At 46.2% G+C, this 27,699-nt stretch overlaps 1 protein-coding gene across 1 annotated transcript in view; it reads left to right on the forward strand.

The window, feature by feature from the left end:
• The window catches only part of ADCY9 (adenylate cyclase 9), a 33,922-nt gene extending 21,927 nt beyond the window's left edge, over nucleotides 1–11,995 (forward strand). Inside the window, exons 10-11 of the mRNA XM_054993155.1 lie at nucleotides 4,642–4,683; nucleotides 7,148–11,995. Of these exons, the coding sequence (XP_054849130.1) occupies nucleotides 4,642–4,683; nucleotides 7,148–8,330 (1,225 nt within the window). The 3' untranslated portion in view covers nucleotides 8,331–11,995. The remainder of the gene's footprint in view (nucleotides 1–4,641; nucleotides 4,684–7,147) is intronic.
• The last annotated feature ends 15,704 nt before the right edge of the window (nucleotides 11,996–27,699 follow it).

Below are 27,699 nucleotides of genomic sequence, written 5' to 3' on the forward strand. Positions count from 1 at the left end.
TATGTAATTTTTAATGTTGCTCCATAAACTTTCATTTTTAGCACAATTTTAGTCAAAAAAGTTGAGCTAACTTCATAATTTTATTTAGGTTTTATATAGTTAAAATATATACTTTGTCTTTCATACTTGCACAGGTTTATTACATTAGCTAGAGTAATTGATATATAGTTATATGGCAGCAATTCATGGGTACAAATTTATTTATTTAAAATATTAGCCATCTTTCTTCCTTACAGCACTCAAGGCGGCATACAATGTAAAAACAATAATAAAAAAGCAAAAAACCTCAGTCCCTGGTGAAATGGCAGTGGTTTGAATGGTGGCTATCTAGCCGTTCCTCCCAGCATTAGAAGACTTCAGTGGGCAGCCAAGTAGGGAGTAGCCAGGTGCTGCTCTGCCTCTCATGGTTGTGGTGGCATAACTGCATTTATGGTAGTAGTTCCTCACAGTTATTCAATTTCCTTTATTAAACAAAGGCTATAAAATTATTAATTGCTGTTGAAAGAGTGATTGTTGGCATAATCCTGTCTCATTGTTTTTCCATAGTACTAGCTGTTGGAGTGAAGCTGGATGCTGCTTCACTTCTGTCTGTACTCCCATAGGCACTTTTATAGAATTGACAATCCAGTTTGCAAAGTGAATTTAATCCTTAGAATTGCAGTGTAGAGGACATGATTTTAATCCATTCCAGCACTTTGGACTGCACCAAGATCCTTCATCTCCATATATTGATCATGAGATTATAACAGAGATGGATCAAGATTTATATCATGCCAGCTAAACCTGTAAAAAGAGAAATAAGCTTAGTCATAAGGACACACATAGTTAAAGAATGCTGCTGAACTCTTTGCCGCATCCTGTTTTTGTTTCAGTAAAAATTATGCGAATGCATTTAACTAGATGAACATTTTTTCCTAAGTAACCATAGAAAAGACACAACAGAATGGAGTGAACCTGTGAGAAAGGGGCGGGGAATGAAAATATTGTATTACAAAATTAGAAATCAATGTACTAAAAGCAATATAATACAAATAACAGAGTTTGAAAGGCAAAATTGGCAAAATACAGTAAGTCATATAATGTATGTGAGGAACATAGCACTGGAAACTCTAAAATTTCAGAGATACTAAACAATGTTGCTCTGACCTGAATAGCCCAGGTGAGCCTCAGAAGCTAAGCAGGGTCAGCCTTGGTTAGTAATTGGATGGGAGACCTCCAGCGAAGACCAGGGTTGCAGAGGCAGGCAATGGCAAACCACCCCTGTTAATCCCTTGCCATGAAAACCCCACCAGGGGTCGCCATAAGCGACCTACGACTTGATGGCACTCCTCACCACCAAACAATTCTGTTTTACACATTCTGTGGAATGATGACAGTGTGGGAGCTTTTTTTTTAAAAAAAAAGTTTAATTATTTATATTTCACATTTTACAAAAAAAATATGTAAGGTGGTTTCCAGAAAGATGATATATGATATAATTATTCAGGGAAACATACTTTGACAGTGCTGGTTTCTAGCTCTTGATACAGTCCTTGATCCCAAGCCTTCATGGAAGCCGCAGATCTGTTAAGCTAACTGTATAACCTTGGGAAAGAGGGTGATGCATTTGGCATGAATGGTGCAGAGATAGTTGTCCTCCATCAAGAATGCTTCTGCAGCCTCCTGCAGGGCAAGTAAAGCCATTGCCAACCAGCTCATGTCAACCCCCCGGCTGTATTTTAGATAGATCTCATGCACCACGTGGGCAAAGGGGAGCTTCTGAATGAACACGTTAGTGCTCTTCTGGTCCTTCTGGCAACGTCGAGGGGCCCAACTTGGCTGCCCAGGGTGTATGTTGAGGTGAGATAGGAGATCTCTCCTGGAGCTTGGGTCTGCTGGTGAATGACGCTGCAGGGTACCTGGCCGAGAGATCATATTTACTAGCACTGAACAGCAAGAAAGCATGGTCTATTGCTGAGTGGGGTTATATATTCAAACATTCAGGTCCTTCCTGTGAGTCAGTGACTGCTGCTGAGAGATTTATAATATCAGCAAGTCAATTCAGTATCACAGTTTAAAAGGTGGTCATATAACTTGCGTTCACAAACCTTGGCTGGAATAGCTGGAGGCTTGATTGGCTCATGGATTGTGGCCTTCCTTCATTTCCTTTCTGAGGTTTATTTGTTGCTAATAAGGGGTGGGATATAATTGATTTAGCTGATGTATGTAGTCAGTTTAACATATTCTCAAATTCCTCCAACTTACAAATAATTTTATCTTAAGTCGTTGCTACTTGAAGTCCCAAGAGGAGGGGAAGGAGAAATACATTTGGCTTCAGTTAAGGGGGTTTGATGGCTGTGGGAATTAGAGGTTGGGTTCCTTGTAGGCCATTCACTTCCATTACTTGTCACAGGGAGCTGATTAATGCTTCTTTTGGCAATAAGTGGCTGAACAGTCATATCACAAAACACCAAACAGGAGTGATTTGGTAAGACAGTAGAAAGGTTTTCATTTTTAGCAATATTCAGGGGAGAGTAGATTGTTTAAAAGTCAAAAGCAACTTCTTAACTACTGACATAATTGGCAGTAAATTAATGGCAATTATATCTACTAATTGAGGATCTATTTGAAGGCGTTTACTCAAGGAATTGATGACATTTCTACATGAGTTCCAGCATTCAGCATTCCATCCAGTGCAAGTCTTACTTGGTTTAGCTGCCATGTCAGATTGCAACCCTGAAAAGCACAATCAGCCTGAGCAGCAGTTTGACAGTGTTTTAGGTGTACAGTTTGGATAGATTTGCAAGTTAGTTAATCTGATATCTTCGTCAAAGTGTGGCGCCTTGGCATTAGAGGCTGAACAATTGGTTGTAAAAACACTTCTCTCCAAATATTTTCCTGTGAAAACGTCAACTGAGGTTCGCAGACATTCAGCTTTGCTGGACACCGAGACAAGTTGTTCATAAATGCCAGTTACTGTTTTGGCTGTCAGTAAACATTGCTTAGCCACAAATTCCATGACAGCAGAATGCTGTGTTTCATTGCTAACATGCTTTTGCATTTTTTCCAAACTGTCCTGAATGGACTTCTGATCAAACAGGGAAGTTTCACTCAGTGATACAGGGCTGTCTGAAGACCGGGAAGATTCTTCTGTTTAAAGCTCAGCATATTTATTTCTTAAATTGACTGCAACAATTTTTCTCGCACCTCCCTCAGAAATTTGAATTCATCAGTCTTTAGTTGTTTAACAGCTTTTGTTAGGGGAGGCAATCCAGAATTGGTATGGCTCTGCTTTTTCCATACTATAATGAGGAAAGAAGATAAATTAAAAAGAAACTCTTGCCGTCCAACATACAACTCCTCTCACACCTGTCCTGAATACAGCAAAATGCTGAAACACCAAGATTCTCCCAGCCTGCAAAGTTGTGTCTATATTTTCAAAATAGTATTTCACTCCAAGGCTGAATAAATGTCCCACGGCTGACTGGAAGCTGTAGGCTGCAGTCCGCGGAGGCTTGCCAAATTATGAGTGTTCTAAGTATTCAGACAAAAGGAAAAGCAAAATTCGTGGGAGAGTCTCAGACCAGTGCTGTTACTCCATTGCCATCTTGTCTGTGGGAGCTTTCCTTGTAGGTAGTTTCAGGTTGGTAGCTGTGTTGGTCTGCGTTAGAAGAGCAAGGTTTGAGTCCAGTAGCACTTTAAAGATCAACAAGATTTCCAGGGTGTAAGCTTTCGAGAGTCAAAGCTCCCTTCATCAGATACCTGGTAGGTGTTAGCTAGCAACTTGATTTTGAGCCTGGAAGCTAACTGGTAGCCAATGGAGTGACTGTACGATATGTATATTATGTATATTCTATTTCACGCCAGATAATAATCAAGCTGAGGTGTTATTTATGTACTGGAGTTTCAAATTGTCCAGTAGTCTAGCTAGACTTGCTGGCTTCCAAAATCTTAGCCACCTTGTGGAGATGACACTAACAAGATTGCATATTGGAAGTCATAGTGCAGGTTGCACAGTAGGATTGCAGCCAAGGAGATTCCTTTAAGCCCTTTGCTTTAGCTGAGTGGCCTGTTCAGTTGAAGATTTGGATGTCATGCCCTTTTATGTAGCATGGGATATTGTAAGATAAGTTGGAGAGGTTAGTCAGAGAAACCACGCCCACTCTTTACAATCATGATGTTAATCTCGGTAAAGAGGTCAGTTTGCACATGGCATTTGTTGGTGGTTTGAACTTCCAGCCAGAGCTTTGCCCTACTTGTCTCTCTTACAGGACATAAGAGCTAAGATAGGGTTGCTTCCCATATTATGCATTAATTACTTCTGGTTTGCATATTGTTTATGGCTGCCTCACAGTCATAATTTTCCTCCATAGAGAAGGTCATATGTATTGTAATGTGTATACTGTAACTTGAGGGGCATGCTATCAGTTTTTTCCTGCCATTAGCCTGATGAGGGCCTCCAAACAGGGAAGCAGGAATGTGTGAGCAGCAGGGCCAGTGGAGGTAGCTCACCAGATCTCACTGCAAAAGAGAGCTTGATGTGAAAACCGGTCCTCTAGACTACTCCCTTGTATGTTCAGATTATCAAGTGGTAGCAGCTACCAGTGTGGAAAATGTGATCTGTGCATTTTCTTGTTGATGTGGTTCTTTTTCATTTTGCAGCTTCATGGAAACCTCTTATTTTGATTCGGCACAGAACTTTAGGTAAGCATTAATGTTCTGTTGCCTTTGCTGGTTACTGCTGGACCTAAGAGGGCTTTAATAAAGAAAGTATTGCAACCATTTTAAAAAACTGTGAGGGTGTGGGAGAGGAGGAATGCTGTTCAAAATATTGCATCCCATTGAAGCAATGGGGAGAATGATCATATTTGTATGAATAAACTGTAGGCAAAGACTTCTTTTTGTTAACCTCCTAAGTAATAGGATTGGATAATATTTGCCTTTTGTGCTTCACCACAAGACAGTAGCTTGAAATTCCACTGAATTTCACAGGACTTACATCTAAGGCTTTCTTATGGTGTCAGGAAAACACATCCTGGCCATGGAGATGGCAGCAAGTGGTGTGGGAGTGGGCAGGGAAGAGCATCCACCGCATACTCCTTGCTTTCTTTCCATAGAGTCTGTACATGTGCATAATGCAACCGAGATTGTGCTTCATGCAGTGAGCACATCTGTGGAAACTCTCATTCAATTTAACAGTTTCCTGTGTTCCAAGAGGAAGCATCCTAAATAAAAAGTTGGCTTCCTTCTGTTTACTATCATTTCAATCAATCAATTTTATTGTTACAGTCATCGACAAGCTCAAACGGTATCATTTCACAAGTAACTCATGCAGTCAGAGGCTGCAGGTCAGGCAGGCTAGTGCAGTAAATGGCCAAAGGGGAAGACTGGGGAAAAATATGAATGCCTAGCCCCTGTGGACTGCCCCTAAACTGTCTTGATAAAGACACAGTTTAGTGTGCTGTGCTTTACCTAGTAGATATTGGTACTCTGCTTCACTTAATTTTTTTTTAAAATAGCACTTCCAGACCTGGGCGAATGAGGATTGGGACTTGTTGCCTCTTCATGTAGTGAACTGTTCTTTAATCCTCTGCCAAATAACTGATGGATCATGTCCTAGTGCAATGAGTGTTAAGTTAGCTTGAGTCCAATAGTAGATACTTGGCTCAGTAGTGGATATTTGGCTCATGCATTCATTGAGCAGTAGAGATCTGTGAAGCTTCAGCCAAACTGACAATCCAGTTCTGAATGCATTACTTGCAAGCATGTCTCATGGATTTCAGGATAATTTACTTCCAAATCAGTATTTGAGGTTTGCAGTTGGACATTTGCCTTGATGAAAGCAAAAAATGTAGATTATACTTTTTGAGTAATGGACTCACTCCAGTCTGGAAGTGGAGTCTCTTCTGTTGTGTTCTATGTAATTTGCATTCTGTTACGACTTATTTGGATTTCAGTTCCACAGAAATGGTCCACTTCAATTTAGTACAGCACTACAAATTGCCCACTTTCATTTAGTACAGAGCTACAGATAGGGATTAACATTGTGCCCATTTCTGCCTCTTTCCTTTCTTGCTTAATTGATTTTGCTTTTTGGAAAGCTGGACAACAAAATCTGTGTAGATGTAAAATTTCCAGAATTTTTGAAGCTGGAGGTGGGGGCTGGGAAATGTTATGGGAAATTAAAATATGTATGCAACACTTCCCTGTCAAGCCTAAAGTTATTTTACTGATCTAACAACAAGCACATCATTTAGCATGTAAAATTGTACTATTTGGTATATTTATGGAAAGAACCTATGGATTGGTTTTGTATAGGAAATAACTTGAGAAGGAATTGCAAACTGTACCCTATGCTACCCTAGCATATATATCTTAAATTTGAGAGGCAGAACAAATTAAAAATTAAAAGTAGAAAGCAAATTCAGTATTAAAAACAAAATTAGTGTATCATTTGTACAGAAGCACTCTCATACAATCACAGTAGGTAGGACAACCATCATACTTTGATATGAATTTAAAATTATAACCTTGAAAACACTAAACTTTTTAAATGTATTGTCATTAAACATATCATGGCATATTAATTGTTGCCCAAATTATTTACAATGTTTTCAATTTTTTTGTTTAAATGTATGTTCACAATACACATAGGAATTATTATCTAATGCTGTAGACTTTCTTACATTGAAAAAATTCATACAACTCATTTTGAGTGAAACCTTATCTTTCATTCCATTCATTCCAAAAGGAAAAACGGATTGAGGATTGTTTTTTCAGTGCTGCCTAAAATTTCCCCATTTTTCTATCAAGAAGAACTGAAAAAAGGGCTGGAACGTGTGCAGAGAATTGTTCTGTTTTTCTGGGCCTTCACATCTTTAAATTAGTGTTCTTGTTTTAAAAGAGAGGCCTTATGCTAGCTACAGGGAGGAACCTTTATGGACATATATTTTCTGAGGTTTATTTTTTAAATGCCAAAATATCCCAAATTCTTCTGGCATTGGAGACAGCTTCGTTCATTGCACATATCACGTTGCTAAGCTTATTACTGTGGCTATAAAGGGCTAAAAGGTTGATCTACCAAAAAAAATGTTTGTGGTATGCAAAAGACTTCTTTAAAAACATTTCTGTAATCTGTATCTCCATTTCCCATCTTTCTTTACTCTAGTTCCATAAACAATCAATGCAACAGGACAACATCGGAGGACTTCAAGAGACCAGCAGACTTGATTGGTCAGGAAGTGATTCTGGGTTTCTTCCTTCTACTACTCTTGGTTTGGTTCTTAAATCGGGAGTTTGAAGTCAGCTACCGTCTCCATTATCACGGTGATGTGGAAGCCGACCTCCACCGTACAAAGATCCAGAGCATGAGGGATCAGGCTGACTGGCTGCTGCGGAATATTATTCCATATCATGTGGCAGAGCAATTAAAAGTATCTCAGAGCTACTCCAAAAACCATGACAGTGGTGGTGTGATCTTTGCCAGTATTGTGAACTTCAGTGAGTTCTATGAGGAAAATTACGAAGGTGGCAAGGAGTGTTACCGAGTCCTAAACGAACTGATTGGAGACTTTGATGAGCTCCTGAGCAAGCCAGATTATGGCAGCATTGAGAAAATCAAGACTATTGGGGCCACTTACATGGCTGCCTCTGGGCTGAACACCTCCCAAACCCAGGACAGCAGCAATCCACACGGACACTTGCAAACCCTCTTCGAATTTGCCAAAGAAATGATGCAAGTGGTGGATGACTTTAACAACAACATGCTGTGGTTCAATTTTAAACTGAGGATTGGCTTTAACCATGGCCCCCTGACAGCTGGGGTCATTGGCACTACCAAGCTGTTGTATGACATCTGGGGTGACACTGTGAATATAGCCAGCAGAATGGACACTACAGGAGTAGAGTGTCGCATACAGGTGAGTGAAGAGAGCTACCGCATACTGAGCAAAATGGGGTATGACTTTGATTACAGGGGGACAGTCAATGTGAAGGGTAAAGGTCAGATGAAGACCTATCTTTACCCCAAGTGCATGGACAATGGGATTGTCCCCCACCACCAGTTGTCTATATCTCCAGACATCCGTGTTCAAGTGGATGGCAGCATTGGGCGGTCTCCAACAGATGAGATCTCCAACCTGGTGCCTTCTGTACAGAACTCAGACAAGACACCCCACACATATGATCATAACTCAGATTTTTTGCCATATTTCAAGAAGCTCCAAAAAGAGTCTGTAAAATCAGATGACCGGCATAGGTTTAGTAAACTCAGCGAGAAAAATGACTGTGCGGAAGTAGGTCCCGAAGAGGCTGATGAACTGACCAAGCTGAACAGCTCAAGGAGCGTGTAATGCCCTGGAAAGCTGCCGTGTTCTCCGACCAAAGGAACACGGATATGCCCTCCAAGGGGAGGGGGCAGGAAAGAGACTTCCTTAATGGCTGAGTTGTTGTCTGCCTGAGTGGATCACAGCCATGCAGGGCCCACGTCCCTCTTGCCCTCTCGCTCTTTGCAGCATTCTTTCAGCTGAGAGGAGATAACAAGTGCCTTCAGATAGATTCCACTGGACTCCCTGTTTAGGTACAGAGGCACAAAGGCAAACCATAGGTTGAGGATATGAATACATTCAAATGATGATAAGCCGTGGCTATAATATTTGTATTGTTTCTCACAAACATTGTGTATTGGGTTTTTTTGCTATTGCAGATCCATGTGGGGGAAAATACATGCATACATACATACATATATATATATATATATATATAAAAAATAAGCCTTTTGTATGTAAACACAGACAAATGCACGTTTACTTACCTTATGAGACTCATATGAAGAACTAATAAGAGGAGACTTCCTGGAGGAAAGGGAAATTGCAATAGCAAAAGATTGTCTGATTTTAGACTGGAGGAGGGAGCAGCAATATTTTGCAGTTGTGCACTTGTATGGAGGGAGGGGGGTAGTTGAACTTGTTGTCTTTGCCATAGCTGGACTGAAGTGTCATTGTGTGTTCTGGAGTGTGCGAATTGCCCTTCACCAAGCAGGTCCTTGCTGTGTGGGGCCTGGTGCTAGCTGGGGTGTGCGTGTGTGTCCCAGAATCTAATGCATAGCCAGTTTCATTCTTAGGTGCTCTACTCTTTTATTTCTGCCTAAATTGATTTCTGAGTTTTTGGTGAAGTTGGTCTGCCCCGAGAGAGAAAGAGAGAGGGAGGGAGAGGGAGGGAGAGAGAGAGAGCAATTTTCTTTTCCCTCTTAAGTCTATCTTTGTGGGGGTGCTAGGGTTTGTGTGGATAGTGATTGGTATAATCCAAAACCCCATTCAAGGTGTCTCCATATTTACATCTAGTTGTTTGCCTGGCAAAAGTTAACAAACTCCAGGGCTATCCAGAGCCATTCATGCACCCTTGTGCATTTCTGGTGCAACTGCTGAAAGGCCAAGTCACATATGGCTGAGAAGCACAAGCACATGGCAGTCTGAATTCTATAGGCTTTATCATGTGGCTTCCAGTGGCAGGGAGCTGCTGCTATTGAAGTCTATCATGGCTGTTTAGGTCATGTTTTACCATGTGGATGGCACATGCCTGGGGCAGTATTAAGCTTGTAAGTCTCCAGTATAGACAACTATTTCTTGAGCCACGTAATGTATTGAAATCTATGTCTGCCACAGAGGGGCAGAAGGGGAATGAAATAGCTTGTCTGTGTTTGTATACGTTTGGAAGATTTCTAAAAAGTTAAGAGCCTTGTGGCACCTAAAGAAACACAATACAGTACATATGTGCCATAGGGCTCAACTTGTGCTGCAAAACACTGATATGGCTGTTCTGAAATATGAAAGGCTAAAAAAGTACTCTTTGAACCATTTGTGTGAATTTGTGTTTCCCTGAACTTTTCACTTTGTACCTTCTTAATGGGTGTAGGTCAAAGGTAATATTTCACCCATCTTGTATTTTCTTCCCCTTTTGGGGCCAGACAACTTAGGTTTGTCATTTCCCTTCCTTTTATAGTTGATCTTATTTAAAGATGAAGCCAGGATGCTGAGCCCTTTCAGTTTAGGTATCAAGTGTATACCTGGAATGAAGAAGCTGGAAGTCTTTTCCCTCTCTTTATATTACCTCACCTTTATTGCTGGTCATAGCTGCTCTGCACAGCATTTTAATATATTCTTAATCTTTTTTATAGAGAAGCCCTTGGTAGTTCTTTTGGGGATGTGGGTGCTTAGGTGAGGGAGGGAATTTCTACCACAGAGGCTAAGCATCTAGCCTGCATTAGTTTACTAAAGGGACATTATTGTGTTCCTCTCAAAATGTAGATATAAATGAGAGAAGAAAATCAGTATTTACTCTGGCTGCCATCCAAAGAACGTCTATGAGGGAAGATGTGTACTTTCTCTTCTTTGGGTGGCATTCATTGTTCTAGGAGGCCTTGGTGTTATTTACAAGTATCTTTTTGCCTCTAGTAACCATTAGGATTTTTGTTCAGTTTCTTACAGTGGAACTGGCTTAGATTAAGGCCATTGCCAGGCCTTCTAAAATGGAATTATTGTCTGGGAGAGTGGTGATTTCTTTTTCCCTCTTGGCAGGTGTTGCTTATTTAAAGATACTGATACCGGCCTGTGGTAATTGCAGAGTGAGTAACTGAACTTACGGGCCATTTCAACTTCTCACCTGATGCTGTTCTTGCTGTAAGAACTATTTTGTTGTCAAATTTCTAGCCAAAAGGCATCTCAATAATTAAAATAGCAAACTAGCAAGCAGAACAGCAGCATTTCCCTAATTTGAAAGGGCGGGGGGGGGGGGTTGCTGTGAGACCAACCCTTTCTTGAGTCAGATGGGACAAATCAGCTCCCCATGTCTTTTGTTTGTGTTTGAGTGCTAGTAGCATGTGGTGTGTGCTTTCACTAGGATAGAAAACAGGTTCTGCCCCGGATAGAGCCCTGTGTGTTTCTGTCTGTTCACAAATCAGGCAGATGTCCATTGGGAACTTGGCTCCTTTCTGTTTTCAGGCTCTGTTTCACTCTGGGCCAAAACAGCATGTATGTAAAAGTTTTCTTTGAGATTACTAAAATGATTCAAAATTGCCCGTGTATGGTCCCAGAGAATGTCAGTTGGCTTAGAATCATAGAGTTGGAAGGGGCCATACAGACCATCTAGTCCAACCCCCTGCCCAGGCTTCTGACATGGTTTGAAAGTGGTACCCACAAGAGTGTGTTGCATTCAAGCATGTTGGATCTCTGCATTGCCTTGTATCCTGAAAAGCACTTTATCTTAGGAAAAATTGAAACGACATTAATAGAATCCAAAAGAGGCACACTAACCCTCTGAATATTGTCTTAATTCTTCTCTGCCAAGCGTAGAGGCTTGTTGGCTGCGTCTCAGACCTCAGTGTGGGTAGGGAATCTCTAAAGAGAGCTGGTGCTCTTCTGTGGTTCTTTAATGGAGGCTCCATTCCCAAGACCCTGGATGTAGATGCCAGCTTACTCAGTGCTAACAGGAAGCAACATTCACATAATTACATGGGTGCCTCTTCCTGCATAGTACACGCACACAAACTCCCAGTCTTCTAATACATAAATAAACAAGTTTAGCCTGCTGAGCTTCCAGCAAAGATGCCAAGCTGGGTGTTGGAATATTATCTATACATGCATTAGAGGGGGATTACCTTGGAGAGCAGTTAGGCTGTAGGTTCGTTTGGAAGCCACATTGGGATTTTAAACAACTGAACTCTGGCATTTTCTCCCTGAATTGTTTGCTCAGGGTTGAAGATTGAAGTCAGTTCCTTACTGTCTGTGCATCAGAAACAGTTGGGGAGGGGAAGCAGAGTTTTGCTGACAGACATTTCGGGACTTGGTCTAATTTTTCCTCTGAAAACTCCTTTCTCAATAAAACTTGGAACAGGGACAAGAAAATGTCACCAAACAGTGGAATTCTGTCCCCCTGTACTGTCTGACTTTTCAGAAACGAGCAAAGGACAATCTATGGCAAGTTTGGCATTTTTCAAGCAGTTTATTGAATACGAGATCACTTTTTAAATGTGTAAGTCCTTTTTTCTTGTAAATGAAGTAAAGTACATTAGGAAAAGAGGAAGAGCTAACATGAGATGAATTGATTCAATAAAGGAAGCCACATCCTTTGTTTGCAAGAGCTGAGCAAAGCTGTTAATGATAGAATGTTTGGGGGCATTAATGTAAAAGGTTGTTGTAAATCAGAAGTGACTTGACAGCACAAAACACACACAACTTAAAAAATAGGAATATTATCCTCCTTTTCTAGCAGGGGTGTTTCTCTAATGACAGCCAGATGGTGGGATGTTTCCTGCCAGAGTTCTATTGGGATACCTGAAAATGATTGTATCACTCGTTCTTCCATAAAGCAGCCAAGTGCTCCTTGTAACTGCTGTGGGGGTGCCTCTAAAGTTGGCATATCCACAGGAATATTGTTGCTGTGAACCACATTGGTCCAAAGCGAAATCCAAAAACAAATATCTCTTATTAGGACCATCCTCAATAATACAAAAGTGTGCAAGCTTCCAAGTTCTCAAGAACTCTTCCTCTGGCTGAATGTCAAGAAAACAAAAATGAGAGGAGAGGGGAGGACAACTCCCTGGGATTTGGATGACTCTTTGCAATCCTGTGCCTCACAGATTGTTCTTACCTGATGTTTTCAGAAGAACGGCAGAGAAGGCTATGGCAGTGTTGGTGTTTCTGCATCCTTGCAGTTCTGATTTGGAACAACCAACAACATCTTTCTCAGCACCGCAGCCCTCATTTAACTGAGAGCCAAGCTACAGCTGCATCCTGGTCTTGCAGCTGTAATGGAGAGCCAAGCTGCAAGAAGAGGACGCCTACATTTCCCATCAAAACTTGAGGGAAGCTGACAAGTGTCCAACCTGTGTCAGGTGTCACTTGTAACTTGGCTCTCAGTGGGGCCAGTGGAGGAGGAGTTCTCTCATGGAGTGAGAGTGGAAGGAGTCTTGTTAGGCAGGGAGGGATTTGCTGATATGACATAAGAGTGAGTGTGCTTGTATGAAGGTGTGATCCACTGCTCTTTGCCGTTTCTCTCTTAACATTTTTCTTACAGCAGTTTGCACTGTTTGTAATTTAATATGGAAGGAAAGGCAGCAGCCTCTAGCAAATGAGGAGCAACCTGTGTCTTAGGCACTTCCCCTGTTATGGAGTCATCTGCTCTGTCAGGCATAGCCAGTTGAGCCCAACCTGAAGCCCCATGCAGATGTGCATTGCAGGGGCAAAGAGCCACACCCAGGTTTAACTTCCTAGAAGTTTTGCACCTGCAAAAGCTAAACTTGGCTCCAAAATGTCCTTTGAAGCAACCACTTTAAAGTGTAGCAGGAATAAAGTAAAATTAACAAGTAATAAAAAGCCTAAGCCTTAACAAGCTGAAAGGCATAGTGGACAATGGGACAAACCCAACTTCAGGCTTGTAGATCCTGCAGTGATACCTGTGGCATTCCTCAATCCCTGCCTGGTCCCTAGACACTGAAGTCTTGGGGTCAAAGATTCAAGGTCTTCAGGGTTGCTGGTTCCTCCCTTTCCCCCCACCTTCCTGTTGTAGCCACATGAGGGGAAGACTGGCCACTTCTCATGACGTGATGATTTAAAATGAGTTCCGTGATCCAGTGAAAGTAACTTGGATCCTAACCTCCTCTTCCTTGTCTACTGTGCCATCCTCTGTTGCAAAGCCCATTCCTCTGGTGCCAGGCACTTCCTGCTCATTTGTAAGACAGTGGTGTAGTATGAGTGAAAAGTGGCCTTCACGAGAAGAATGCTCTCCACAACAGAGTGACAGCTGTGTGGAGATGGAAGAAGGGTTTCAGATCCAAGCCAGTGTCATTAAAAACTGGTTTATTTGTTGTATTTTATTTATTTACTTTATTTAAACCCCACCTTTCTCTCCATTGGGGACCAAAGCAGCTTACATCATTCTTCTCTCCGTCATTTTATCCTCATAGCAACCGTTGTGAGGTAGGTTGTGTCCGGGGTCAGCAGCCCAGCCCCCGGACTTGCTGGCAGACAGCGGCAGGGGGCAGTCGGGAGACAGCAGTTCAGCTGCTCTGTCTGGCAAACAGAGCCAGACCCTGCCTACTCCAGGGGGAAGGGGCAAAAGGCCAAAGCCTCAGAAGGCTGGAGGGAGCAGGGAGAAGCCAGCTAGTCCCACCCACCATGGGGGAGAAAGGGGGCTAAGCAGGCTAGAGGAAAAGGGCCAAGGCAAGGGGAACAGGGACACAGCAACAGCCCAGACAGAGCCCTTACCTTCCAAGGAGGTGAAGCAGCCACCACAGCCCAGAGCCACACCCTGGCTAGAGGACAGCAGCCTGGCTCAGGGGGTGCTAGGAGCCAAGCCCCTCCAGGTGGAGCTGCCACAGGCATTCTGGGGGAGGAGATGGGTAGCCCCTCCCAGCATCAATGAACAGGCAGCACAGAAGCTGGCCAGGGCAGCTCCTCGCGAGCAAGGCCAGACAGGCTCAGCAGCACAAAAGCTGGCCAGGGCAGCTCCTCGCGAGCAAGGCCAGGCAGGCTCAGCAGCACAGAAGCCGGCTGGGGCAGCTCCTCGTGAGCAAGGCCAAGGAGACCTCAGCTGGGGATGGCTCGCATTCAACCCCACCCTGCCAGCAAGGCAAGGAAGCCAAGAAGGGATTAGTGGTAGGAGGGAAACACCTGAGGGAAGGCACAGCTGGGCCAAGTCAGGAGAGGGAACAAGCCTAGAAGGAGGGCAGGGCGGGGAAAGGAAGCCCTATATAAGGTGGCTAGGAAGAGCTCTGAGGTGGTGGGTGTGAGTGAGGAGTGATGATGTGGAGTGAGAGAAGTAGGATGCAAGGGTGGTGGCTTGGAGGAGAGTTCTGGAAGGAGGAGATGAAGGAGGATGCAGAGGGTAAGCAGGCCAGGTTGAGCAGGCCAGCGAGTGGACTGAGAGGGAGTCTGGGTGAGGTATACCGCCCCTCCTTCCACAGAGCAGGGTCCTGCAGAGTCCCTGGCCCCCCTGTGATGTCAGGAGCAGACTGCCCAGTGCCACGCCCAGTGGCAGCCGCAGCAAGCCCTGACAAGTTGGTGGCCCGTACGGGGAAGGTCGTTCCAACGCAGGCGCCAGGCGAGGGGATGCATCCCAATGCCACTGCAGAGCTCAGACCATGGCTAGAGGCACACCTGGACGAGGTGTGGAGGAAGCTGGAGGCAACCTTCCAAGCAGCTCAGGTGAAGCTAGCACAGGCGGTGGAACACCAGATACAAGCCTGCACCCCCACAGCCACTCCACCAGTGGTATGCGCATTCGCGTGGGAAATTAACCCACCAGCCGGCAAGGCGGCGCAGGGGCTGTGCGCCACCGTGAGAATAGGACGGCAGACCCTACAAGCCCTATTGGACTCAGGGAGCGCAGTATCAGCAATTCGTTCCCAACTTATCCCAGCTGACACCCCAGTGCATCGCTGGGTCCCGGTGACAGACGTGATGGGCCGCACCCAGCCGTACCCTATGGTCTGGATCACAGTGGAATACCTGGGAGCGCTCCGCCACCTGGAAGTGGCCAAGGTAGCCCACTTACCGCTCCCTATGCTGCTGGGGAGAGATGCCCCGGGGTTCTCCAGGCTACTTAGGGAGGCAGCCGAGGGACTGGCAAACCCACAGGTTGCCCCAGCGCTGCAAGTGGAGGAGGCCCCCGACCCGGATGAGGGTCCCTCTACCAGACCAGGAGCAGGCCCGCAGGCCAAGGAACCAGCGGGACCCCTGGCCGACCGCCCCTTCTGCGAGGCCCAAGGGGCAGATGAGTCCTTACAGTGCTTGCGGGAGACAGCAGCTCGTGAAGAGGACCGAGTGCAGGATGAGCGGAGGTCCCAACGGCTTCCCCGCATTGAGAAGCAAGGAGGGGTGTGGGTCCGCCTAGCCCGTGCCCCAAATGGCCAGGGAGAGATCCGCCAGCTACTGGTGCCGGCAGCTTACCGGGCAGAAGTCCTCCGCACGGCCCATGAACACGCTTGGGCCGGGCATCTGGGGCACCACAAGACCCTGAAGAAGATCCTCGAGCAGTTCTTCTGGCCCTCTGTGAACATGGACGTGAAGGCCCACTGCCGCTCGTGCCCCACCTGTCAGCGGGTGGCATCCCGGCGCCCACCAAAGGCCCCCCTCTCCCCGCTGCCCGTCATGGAGACGCCCTTCCAGCGCATCGCGATGGACTTTATCGGCCCACTGCCACGCACGCCCCGGGGCCACCGCTTTGCCCTGGTGATTGTGGACTATGCTACACGATTCCCTGAGGTCATCCCGCTTAAGACGATGCAGACCCCGGGGATGATACGAGCCCTGTCCAAGCTTTTTGCCATGGTGGGACTGCCTGATGAAATCTTGACAGACCGGGGGGGGCCGTTCCGGGCCAAAGCCATGCGTCAACTCTGCCAGAATTTGGGGATCCGGCAGGTGTTCACCTCGGCATATCACCCTCAGACTGACGGTTTGGCAGAGCGTCTGAACCAGACCATCAAGGAAGCCTTGAGGAAGATGACACGGGACAAGCCTCGACAGTGGGACCTATACATCGACCCCCTCATGTTCGCCCTTAGGGAGACCCCGCAGGCGTCCACTGGCTTTAGCCCCTTTGAACTGCTGTACGGGCGCAAGCCGCGGGGGATGCTCTCTCGGCTGGCGGAACAGTGGGGTCTCCGCACCAGCAGCCCTGCTCCCCCCATACCGGAGTACATGAGCCAGCTCCGTGGGCGGGTGCAGCAGTCCCAGGCTGAGGCCAACCGCCAGCTGACCCACGCCCAGACAAAGCAGAAGGCGGCCTATGACCGGGGCGCAAGGATGAGGACCTTCCAAGTCGGAGAGAAGGTCCTGGTACACCACTCGGTGTTCCCACGGGAGGAGGGGGACCCATGGAGGGGCCCTTACCAAATTCGGAGGGTGCTGGGCCCCACCACCTATGAGCTGCAGTGCGGGCCAGGCCGACGCCGACGGAGAACCCTGTACGTGAACCTGCTCAAGCGGTGGCATGAGCGGCCAGAGGATGGGTGCGCCTTGGCCGAAGACCCCTTAGACCTCCCAGACAGCGAGCTGCCATGGACCGCTGACGCCCCGGAGTTCGAGGAGCCAAAGGTGGATCCACAGCTCAACCCTGCACAGAAGGCCCAGCTACAGGCCCTGTGGAAGCAAGCGCCCGGGGTCTTTTCAAGACGCCCCGGGGTCACGAACCTGGTGCACCATGCCATCCCCACCCAGCCGGGGCAATCTGCACGGGCAACCTGGCGACCCATCCCCCGGAAGCAGTGGGAGGCGGTGGATCGGGAGACGGAGGAAATGCTGCGCCTGGGGGTGATTGAACCGTCCCGAAGTGAATGGCGCAGCCCCATCGTGTTGGTGCCAAAGCCAGACGGGTCGACTCGCTTCTGCATCGACTATCGGGAACTGAACAAAGTGGCCAAGTTCGACGCATACCCCATGCCGCGGGCGGACGTCCTAGTGGGGCAACTGGGGCCGGCCCGGTACTTGTCCGCCCTCGACCTGACGAAAGGGTACTGGCAGGTACCAGTGCGCCTGGAGGACCGGGAGAAGACGGCCTTCGCCACCCCCCGGGGCCTCTTCCAGTTCCGCCGCATGCCCTTTGGCCTCCACGGGGCAGCGGCTACCTTCCAGCGGCTGGTGGATCAAGTCCTGGGGGACTGTCGGGACTTTGCAATGGCTTACATTGATGACATCGTCATCTTCAGTCCCGACTGGCCCTCCCACCTACAGCATCTGGAGAAAGTCCTCACCGCACTCCAGAAGGCAGGGCTGAAGGCCAACCCCAAGAAGAGCCACTTGGGATTCCAGGAGCTCAAGTACCTGGGATTTGTCATCGGAGGTGGACAGATCCGACCCCCGCCTGAAAAGGTGGCCTCCATAGGGGATGTGCCCCAACCACAGACCAAGCGTCAGCTCAGGAGGTTTCTGGGGCTTCTTGGCTACTACGGGCGCTTCATCCCCCATTTTGCGACCCGCTCAGCCCCCCTGACGGACTGTCTGAAGAAGGGCAGCCCTAGTCGCCTCAGCTGGACGCCGGAGCGGGAGGCTGCCTTCCAGGACTTACGCACTGCACTATCGGACACCACCAAGCTCTGGAATCCGGACTTTGAGAAACCCTTCGTACTGGCAACTGACGCATCGGCCTCAGGCCTGGGGGCGGTCCTGATGCAGGAGCAAGATGGAGGGAGGGTGCCCGTCTTGTTCCTGAGCCGCAAGCTCCAGCCAGCGGAGCAGAAGTATGCCACCATTGAGAGGGAGGCCCTTGCCATCAAATGGGCCGTGGGGGCTTTGCGGTATTATCTGGCGAATAACCCCTTTACATTGGTGACAGACCATGCACCCCTCCAATGGATGCACCGGATGAAAGAGCACAACCCTCGCATCCTGAGGTGGTACCTGTCTCTACTGCCATACCGGTTCACCATTACCTACCGCCGGGGGACCAGCCATAGGGATGCGGACTTCATGTCACGGCTCTTCGAGCCAGACCCCCCCGAGCCAGCGTCCAGGCTAAGAGGGGGTGTGTGTGTCTGGGGTCAGCAGCCCAGCCCCCGGACTTGCTGGCAGACAGCGGCAGGGGGCAGTCGGGAGACAGCAGTTCAGCTGCTCTGTCTGGCAAACAGAGCCAGACCCTGCCTACTCCAGGGGGAAGGGGCAAAAGGCCAAAGCCTCAGAAGGCTGGAGGGAGCAGGGAGAAGCCAGCTAGTCCCACCCACCATGGGGGAGAAAGGGGGCTAAGCAGGCTAGAGGAAAAGGGCCAAGGCAAGGGGAACAGGGACACAGCAACAGCCCAGACAGAGCCCTTACCTTCCAAGGAGGAGAAGCAGCCACCACAGCCCAGAGCCACACCCTGGCTAGAGGACAGCAGCCTGGCTCAGGGGGTGCTAGGAGCCAAGCCCCTCCAGGTGGAGCTGCCACAGGCATTCTGGGGGAGGAGATGGGTAGCCCCTCCCAGCATCAATGAACAGGCAGCACAGAAGCTGGCCAGGGCAGCTCCTCGCGAGCAAGGCCAGACAGGCTCAGCAGCACAAAAGCTGGCCAGGGCAGCTCCTCGCGAGCAAGGCCAGGCAGGCTCAGCAGCACAGAAGCCGGCTGGGGCAGCTCCTCGTGAGCAAGGCCAAGGAGACCTCAGCTGGGGATGGCTCGCATTCAACCCCACCCTGCCAGCAAGGCAAGGAAGCCAAGAAGGGATTAGTGGTAGGAGGGAAACACCTGAGGGAAGGCACAGCTGGGCCAAGTCAGGAGAGGGAACAAGCCTAGAAGGAGGGCAGGGCGGGGAAAGGAAGCCCTATATAAGGTGGCTAGGAAGAGCTCTGAGGTGGTGGGTGTGAGTGAGGAGTGATGATGTGGAGTGAGAGCAGTAGGATGCAAGGGTGGTGGCTTGGAGGAGAGTTCTGGAAGGAGGAGATGAAGGAGGATGCAGAGGGTAAGCAGGCCAGCGAGTGGACTGAGAGGGAGTCTGGGTGAGGTACACCGCCCCTCCTTCCACAGAGCAGGGTCCTGCAGAGTCCCTGGCCCCCCTGTGACGTCAGGAGCAGACTGCCCAGTGCCACGCCCAGTGGCAGCCGCAGCAAGCCCTGACAGGTTAGGCTGAGAGTGTGTGACTGGCCCAAGGTTACTCAGTGAGCTTCCATGACATGGGGAAATAGAACCTGGGTGTCCCAGATCCCAGTCAGTTACACTTGCCACTACACCATATTTGTGTGGTGCTTTGTCCTTCGCACATGTGAAGGGCAATTTTAGGAGGATCTCAGGTAGCAAAGATAGCGACAACCTCTGCCTTGGGGAGTTGCTGACAGTGATCTGCTGAGTGAAAAGCTACTCCAAGCACTGCCTCATTGTTATGTGAGTCAAGAACGAGTACCCTATAAACAATTCTTATGATTTTAGTGTTGTCATAGTCGTGTTGTGTGCTTGTCTTGGGGCTTGAAAAGTGGCATACCTTTCTGAGACTTAGCATTGTATTAAATGGCACATGAGGTGTGGGGGTGAATGGTTTGAGTTTTGTTAGGAGAGTTGGCCCGGCAAAGGCCTATTCTGCACTGAAACAGCAGTTGATACACATGCAGGATAAAACTTATTCTATAGTTTTTAGTATGTTAGTCTGCGGTGGTGGAATGGATGATGGATGTAAGAGATGAAAAGTATTTGAAACTAATTTAATTTTGCAAAGGCTGATGATACTCCATGAAGACTGGCTTTCTTGGAAAACTTGCTTTGCTGTAGCATTTGGTCTGATATGTTTGGCAATTGAAAGCCATACTCAGATCTGTGTTTATGGTATCAAGGGGAAGGTGAAAAATAGTTAAAGGCAAAATGAGTCACTATCTCCACTTCAGGCAGGTCAAACTGCTGCATTCATGTTGCTTGCTGAGGGTAAGTGGGTTGAGGTTGGTCTTTAATTACAACCACTACACCACACACATATGGTATAGTGGCTGCTGTTGTGTTGTTTATAATACCAGCAATGGCAAACAGTGTTTCAAGTAGGGTAGTCACACAGTTTGAGTCCAGTAGCACCTTAAAAACCAACAAGATTTTCAGCTTTTGAGAGTCAAAGCTCCCTTCATCAAAGATTTATCTGATAAATATCCATATAATCTCTGACAATACTGCAGGTTTGTACTCAGTAGTATATTAAACTACCAATGCTGTAGCTTAATTCCCAATTGTAGAAAACTGGAAAAATAATTGACAATATGTTAATTTTGAGAACTGTTTGCTCTTTTTAGGGGGGTGCAAGTTACTTGTATACCTGATTCCAAATCAACCTTTGGGCCGCAAGCTGTTTACCTCTGTTATGAATTGACTCTTGGCTCATGGCATTTCGGTTGTGTCACACGGAGCAAATACTGTAGTCAAAAAGACTCATATGACCTTCACCACGTGTGCTTGTCTCATTTGCAATGAACAAGCAAGAGAGATCATTAATTACAATTGCCCAGGATAAATTCCTAGTGAATTTTGCCTTAGCTGACTGAAATTAGAGACAGCAAGAAGTAAAAATCTCCCAAACTCCTGTCTGTGGCCATTGTGTTTTGCTAAGTGTAAAACTACACTTAGTTGCACATGCCGCATGCTTTTAGAGCCAATTATACGCTGGGGTTCTAGTCTTGGTACTTCATCATCACATCATGTAGCCTTTAGCTGAGGAATTGACATCACAGCAATATTGAATTAAATTTGAAAAATAAGGAAAGAACAAGCCACATACCTGGGTTTCCATGTCTGAGCAAAGGTAGTTTCACTTAATACATGCGTGTCTATGAAACATTCGACTTCTTCTGGCTGGTGCATCTGCTGCTGATTATCAGAGCAGTCCTAAACAGAGCTACTCCTTCTAAGCCCATTGACTTCAATGGACTGAGACAAGTACAGGGCTGTTTTGGAGTATGCTGTAGGGTAGGTGAGGCCATTCACATTCTATAAATGGACCTCCTTAGCCTTGGCTTCTTTCCTCTTTAAATGCAAACTGTAATGTGAGCTCTAGAAAAAGAAGTTTCCTGTGTAGAACAAAGGAGGTTCCCTTACATAACCATCTGTGAAAGAAGATGACTATTTGTGTGGCAACTGCAAGTAGCTGTTGGGTGGGCTGAAGAGGGCATAGTATGCAGCCTTCTTGAATACAAACTCTGCACTACAGAAGTTGAATCCTGTGTTCTTTGTGCACCAGGAATATGGCAGTCTTCCTTTCCCTAATATGACATTTATTGCTGCAAATCTGTCCCATGCCTCTCTGTGAGCAAATGATTGTAGACAAAAGGTTTTAAGGATGAGTTGGGTAGACCAATTAGATTTAGAATGGCTTTGGCAGACATTTAGATTTGAGACTAGAATTTGGAAATCTCCGAGCAAAGGGATACTTTTCTACTATTATCAAGCCTCACTTGACTTTAAAAGAGCTTATTTCCCACTTTCAGTAGAATAAGAAAATATTTAAGACTAAAAATAACCCCAAACTTTTGAAAAAATAGCAGAGAGAAGAAATGAAAAGAGATCAGCAAAATGTAAACTAACCTTGAGGGAGATGGGAAAGCCACTGGGCCAGCTATAAATAATTGTTTGCTTTTCTTTGAATCAAGCAGTAAATGGGGTGAGGATAAAAATGACAACTTTTTATTGGGAGGTTTTTTGTTTTTAAGAGGTTGCTTTTCCAGATGGTATTCTGTGTGGGCTTCTCCCATATTAATGTTATGATTTTGTGATGTAGCGGAGTGTCAGACTAGGATCTGGGAGACCTGTGTTCCAATCCCCACACTGCTATGGAAGCTTACTGGCTGACTTTGGGCCAGAAGCCCCATTCTGCCCCAAAAGAGAAGGAAAACCACTCAACACCATGCGCTGTAAGTACTATTCTCCACAGCTCTCCTTTCATATTGCTAACTGCTTAGCATGCTTGGCTTGGTATCAATAGGAAGACATTACCTTTCCTGTGAGGAGAAGGACCTGGCTTTGATCTTCCAGAATGAGGCAGTGTCTCACAACAACATAACACATCAACACACCTGAAGGCATGTAACAGACAGCAGTTTGGATACAATGGTAGAAAACATGCTAAGCTTTGCTCTTCCAGTGGTGCCACTGGAGGCAAAAACCAGAATGGAATGTTTGTTGTTTGTTAGAGGGGAACTCTTCAGTAATGAAACAGATGATGCCCTGGAATGTGTCCAGAACTTAAGCTCAACGGTTCTTCCGTGGGAATTACTCCAGGTACTATTAGATTGCAGAAGGTGAGCCAGTGGTTCAAAGGCTCACAGCAGAGCCACCTTCCATGTTCCTACAGAGCATCTCTCATTGACATGCATCCTACCCTTCCCTTCTGCAAAGCCTCCCCCAGCTCCCAGCCAGCTTCCCGGTGCTCCAAATTCTCAGGTGCCTCCAACGCAACCTTTGATTCCTCTGACGCTCAACTTATAACAACTGCTTATATACTGCTCTTCTAGACAGATTGATGCCCCCACATAGTGGTGAACAAAATCAGTGTATTATATACAATACAGCTGGGGTTCTGGAGAGGAGAGGCCTACCCAAGGCCACCTACTGAGCTCAGTGAGTTGTTGATTCACAGCTCAACGACTTAACAACTGCTGCAGCAGCTCTTCCCTTCTTCAGGCCTAGATCTGTCATTCTCTCTCGATGAGGAAAAATTGTTCAAGCCGTGCAGATTTTAACTACTGAAAGGATTAGCTATACAATAGAGTTCATTTCTCCTCTCCAAAACTTTCAGATAGGCTCCCTCAAACCTGGTTCTGTTAGAGGAAAGCATGACAAGAGATTGCTCCAACCTCTCAGGACTGCAAGGAATTTCTACTTGAGTCATTTCCCGATTCCCCATTCCAAAGAAGGATGGAGGCTATGTTGCCATATTAGATCTGAAGTACATCAACAGGTTTATTCACCCAAGAAATTTTGGGTGGTCTCTCTTGGGCTTATACTCCCTCTGCTTTAAACAAGGGAATGTGGTTGTCTTCTACAGTCCTGAAAAACATGTATTTCCATATCTCAATTTGATCACAAATTTCATTGCACATTTCATTCCATTTCACAGTAGACAATGTACTCTGTCAATACTATTGGCTACCCTTGGAGTTTTCACAAAATATGTATTTGTTATTAGGGCTCTTCAAGTTATTTTTATCACCAAAGCAGCTCACAGGAACTTTCAAAATGCAAAGCTACCCATTTAAACTTACATGATCTATGCCACTGCAGAATTGCCATCTTTTGCTACATAGACAATGGGCTCCTAGTTGCTCCTCTACTGCAGCACATACTTCAGTTTTCATCTTTTGGCCAACTTCAGCCTACAAGTCAATGGGGCGGGAATGCACCCCCTCACCCCAATTCCTCCAAATGCATTAATTTAATTGGACCATAGCATCATAAAGCTGGAAGGGATCCCAAGGATCATCTAGTCCAATCCCCTGCACAGTGCAGGGAATTCACAACTACCCCTCCTGCTCCCTCAGAGACTCCTGCTCAACACCCAGATGAAGGCAAAAAAGATCCAGAATCCCTGGCAAATTGGGCTGGAGGAAAATTCTTTCCTGACCCCAAAATGGCAAGCGCCATTACCCTGGTCATATAAGAAAGGGTCCCGAGAGCTGAGCCCTGCATCCCCTCTTGCCCTCTCCCTGATCTGCCTAAGTTCATACTGTGTCATAGAATCAGCATTGGTGACAGATGGCTATCCAGCCTCTGCTTAAATATATCCAATCACCAGTACAGATTTTCACATATGCATGGGTAGTTCTACCCATGGGCTTGTGTCTTCAGCCACTGGAGCTGGCTAGGGGTGAACATCTTCATTTCAGCAGCAAATGCTAAATGTCCCAAGGTTTGCACCAAGCTGCCCCGTGCTCCCTGAGAGACGTGTCTTTTCAGATCACAGTTCTTTGTACATACTTTCTCCCATCCTCCTCATACTGAGAACTACCAAAAACATCATTCAGCAAAGGGGAGGTCCTGCTTACTGCACCTTTGCCTTGCTAGCCATAGTTTATAGAAGTTCATCTTCTAGGCAAAGGGACTTTTATCTGCTTCCTTCAAGGAAAGAATCTGTTGCCCAGAAACTGGGCAAGGTTTTATGTATTCATTTAGAATATTTCTATGCCTCTTTAGAGTCCTGCTCAAGGCAGCTTACAGTTAAAATAATAAAGCAGCATTCCACTTATGCAGCCATAATTAACCTTCTAGTATGGTACATAGCCACTCCACCCTAGATTCAGTTGCTTGGTCTTCAAGAGATTCTCCTAAGCTCAAGAAAACTATCCACGTGCTGCCACTTCTTTACGAAGTGGGACTGTGTGTGTCAGCTTGTATTCCTGAATTGGGATCCATTACAACATTACCTTATTTCAGTGTTGGAATACTTATTCCAGCATTCCCAAGGATTTTGTTTATCCTTTCTTAGCAGTGTTGCCTGCACTGTAGCCCTTTTTAAACAGCTGTTCTTTATTCAACTGCTGGCTAAGCAGGCTTTTAAGAGCCTTAGCTGACTGCATCTTCTGTCTTACATCTTCCCCAAAGTTCCAGCTAGTTCTCTCACATGTCTTAAAATAAACCTCTGACCATTAACAATCTGAAAGATTGCTCTCCTTAAGGTCAAAATGGCATTTCTGATATGATTGGCAAGATGAGCGTATCTGTGCTCCCCATCTCCTCTTTCACATGAAGAAAGTGGTTTTCCACCCAGAGAAAATTTTCTTAAGATAGTTTCCAGGTCCCGCCTTCACCAGTATCTCATTCTGGCAACATACTCTCCCATCTCATCCACTGACAAAAGGCCCTATGCTCATTGGATGTTTGCAGGGGTCTTATTTTGTCAGGGTCTCAGGCTGTTTGTATCCTGCGGCAGTAAGACCAAAACTTTGCTCATACAATTACAAATTGGCACGCAATCACTTCTGACAGCAGTCAGAGCTCCATCTAAGAGAGCAATGGCTATCTCCACTGCTTTTGGTAGAGGTATACCCCCTCCAGTGTTCACTAGGGCAGCCACATGGTGGTGAGGCATTATGCCTCAGATGTAAGGGCTATGAGAGGAGATGGTGCACTTAATGCATTCCTCACATAACTGCACAGAAGCCATGAAGAAGAATGGTTTACTTACAGGTAAAATGTTCAAGTGGTCATCTGAGCAGTCACACAACCTGCCCTAATTCGTGAAACACGTGCCTTTAGCCTGCTGCCTCGCTCTAAGTAAAGAACTGAGCAGCTCCCTCCCCACAGGCATGCACTGGACTAAGGGGGATGGGGGATTTCATGGAGGAGCCATAGAAGTCTTTGCTGCAGAAGTTTCTCAGGGGAGCTCTGTGCAGATGTGGAGTCCACAGGGGCAATTCCACAGATGACCTCTAAGAAACCTGTTACAGGTAAGCAAGCCTGTACAAGCTCATTCGATCAAATGTCTGGTTCCCTAAATATCCAGGCAGTTCATACAGAATGATCCTTAAAAGTATGAATTTCTGACCTCTGGCCAATTTTAACCACAATTAGCAAACATCCTTTTGCGACAGAGGAATCTTCCACTCCTGTTCTTCCTACTCTCTCAGGATCTCTTTGGCTCTGGTCCTCTTTTCAGACTTGAAGGAATCAGTGGAACCCCGTAATGTGACGAGTTACCAGGTAAATTTGCAATACGTACAACAGTTTGGAAGGAAAATAATTCTATCATCATCATCATCATTATTGATAATGATAGAATTATTATTCTATAATAATAATGATAACAATAATAATAATAATAATTCAATTCATAGCCCGCCCCCTCTGCGAGTGGGCTCAGGGTGGGCTACAACAATATAATAGTACAAAAAAAGACTTTTAAATACATTAAAATGGAGTCATCAAAATACATACAATCAGAATCTAAGATGGCAGCTTCTGCCACACTTTCCCAACCAAAATATAAACAAGGGGAGAGACAGCACAAACTGGTGTCGCACTGTGGCTTCACATACAAGGGGCAGATGATTATGTAGCCCCCCCCCCTTGATGGGAGACCAGTAGGAAGGTATTTCTAAGAAATCTTAGACTGGCCTCAGCCATATGCCAGGCAGAACATCTCTGTCTTACAAGCCTGCCGAAACGATATAAGATCTTGGTGGGCCCGAATATCCTTCGACAGAGAGTTCCACCAGGTTGGGGCCAGGACTGAAAAGGCCCTGGCTCTGGTCAAAGCCAGCCGAGCCTCCCTGGGGCCGGGGACCACCAGTAGATGTTTTCCTGCTGATCTGAGCACTCTTTGGGGCATATATGGGGAGAAGCGGTCCCTCTAACTATCATGTTACACTATTATATTAAGAACAGTCTGTCCTTTATAAATGGTTGAGCTTTCACTACGGTCATTTAAGTTCCATTAAGATACCAACTACTGCTGGGGAAAGCACTCTCAGACAGTAATTAATGCTCACTTCTTGTAATTTATCTTGAATCCAAAAACTATGATGTGCAGCCATTGTCTGCTAGATTTGAGAAAACCGATTGTGAAGCAAGCATGTGAGCCTGTCCCCACTGAGCTGTTCTGTAAAGACTGCAAGATTTCCCAGGCTGAATCTGTGGATGAGACCATGGATTCCTGCACTGACAATTATATTAAGCTTCCTTCATAGTTTTTTTAAAGCCAGTACTGACTATTTTGACTGGCAGCAGCTATCCAGGGTCTCCGGAGGATGTTTGGTTCACCCTTGCTGTTCTAAAGATCCTTTGGACAGGAGATGGGAACTTCTGTACGTAAGCGTGTATCTGACCACCGATCTCTGGCCTCTCCCCAATGTAACTTTTTTCCCAGGGCAGAAGTATGTATCACTGGTTTTAAAATGCTGTATTTGTGAGCTTACACCAAACATAGCAGAAGAGGCTCAAAGATTCGCATGCAGAATTATTTACAAATATACCAAAAAAGCTGCAGAAACATTAACCATTCACACAGGTCCTGTCCACCTGATGCCTATAGTCTGAATTGACCTTCCCATGGAGCTGTCTTCTGTTGACTTAGGCCATTGGTCCCCCAAGCTCAGCATTGTTTCCTCTGGTTGGCAATCATCCTCCACAACCTCAAGCCCAGAGAGGTCAGTCCCCCCCACCTGCTACCTGAGATTGTACCTGAACCACAGTCTGTGTCCCTGGTATTTACAGCCCTGTACAAACTTCTGTGCAGCGCTGGAGCCACACTGGCAGCTTGCCACACAGGGCAGGCAAGGACTGTTACTTCTCTGTA

Source organism: Eublepharis macularius, chromosome 12 (genome assembly GCF_028583425.1).
Source record: "Eublepharis macularius isolate TG4126 chromosome 12, MPM_Emac_v1.0, whole genome shotgun sequence".
NCBI lineage: Eukaryota > Metazoa > Chordata > Lepidosauria > Squamata > Eublepharidae > Eublepharis > Eublepharis macularius.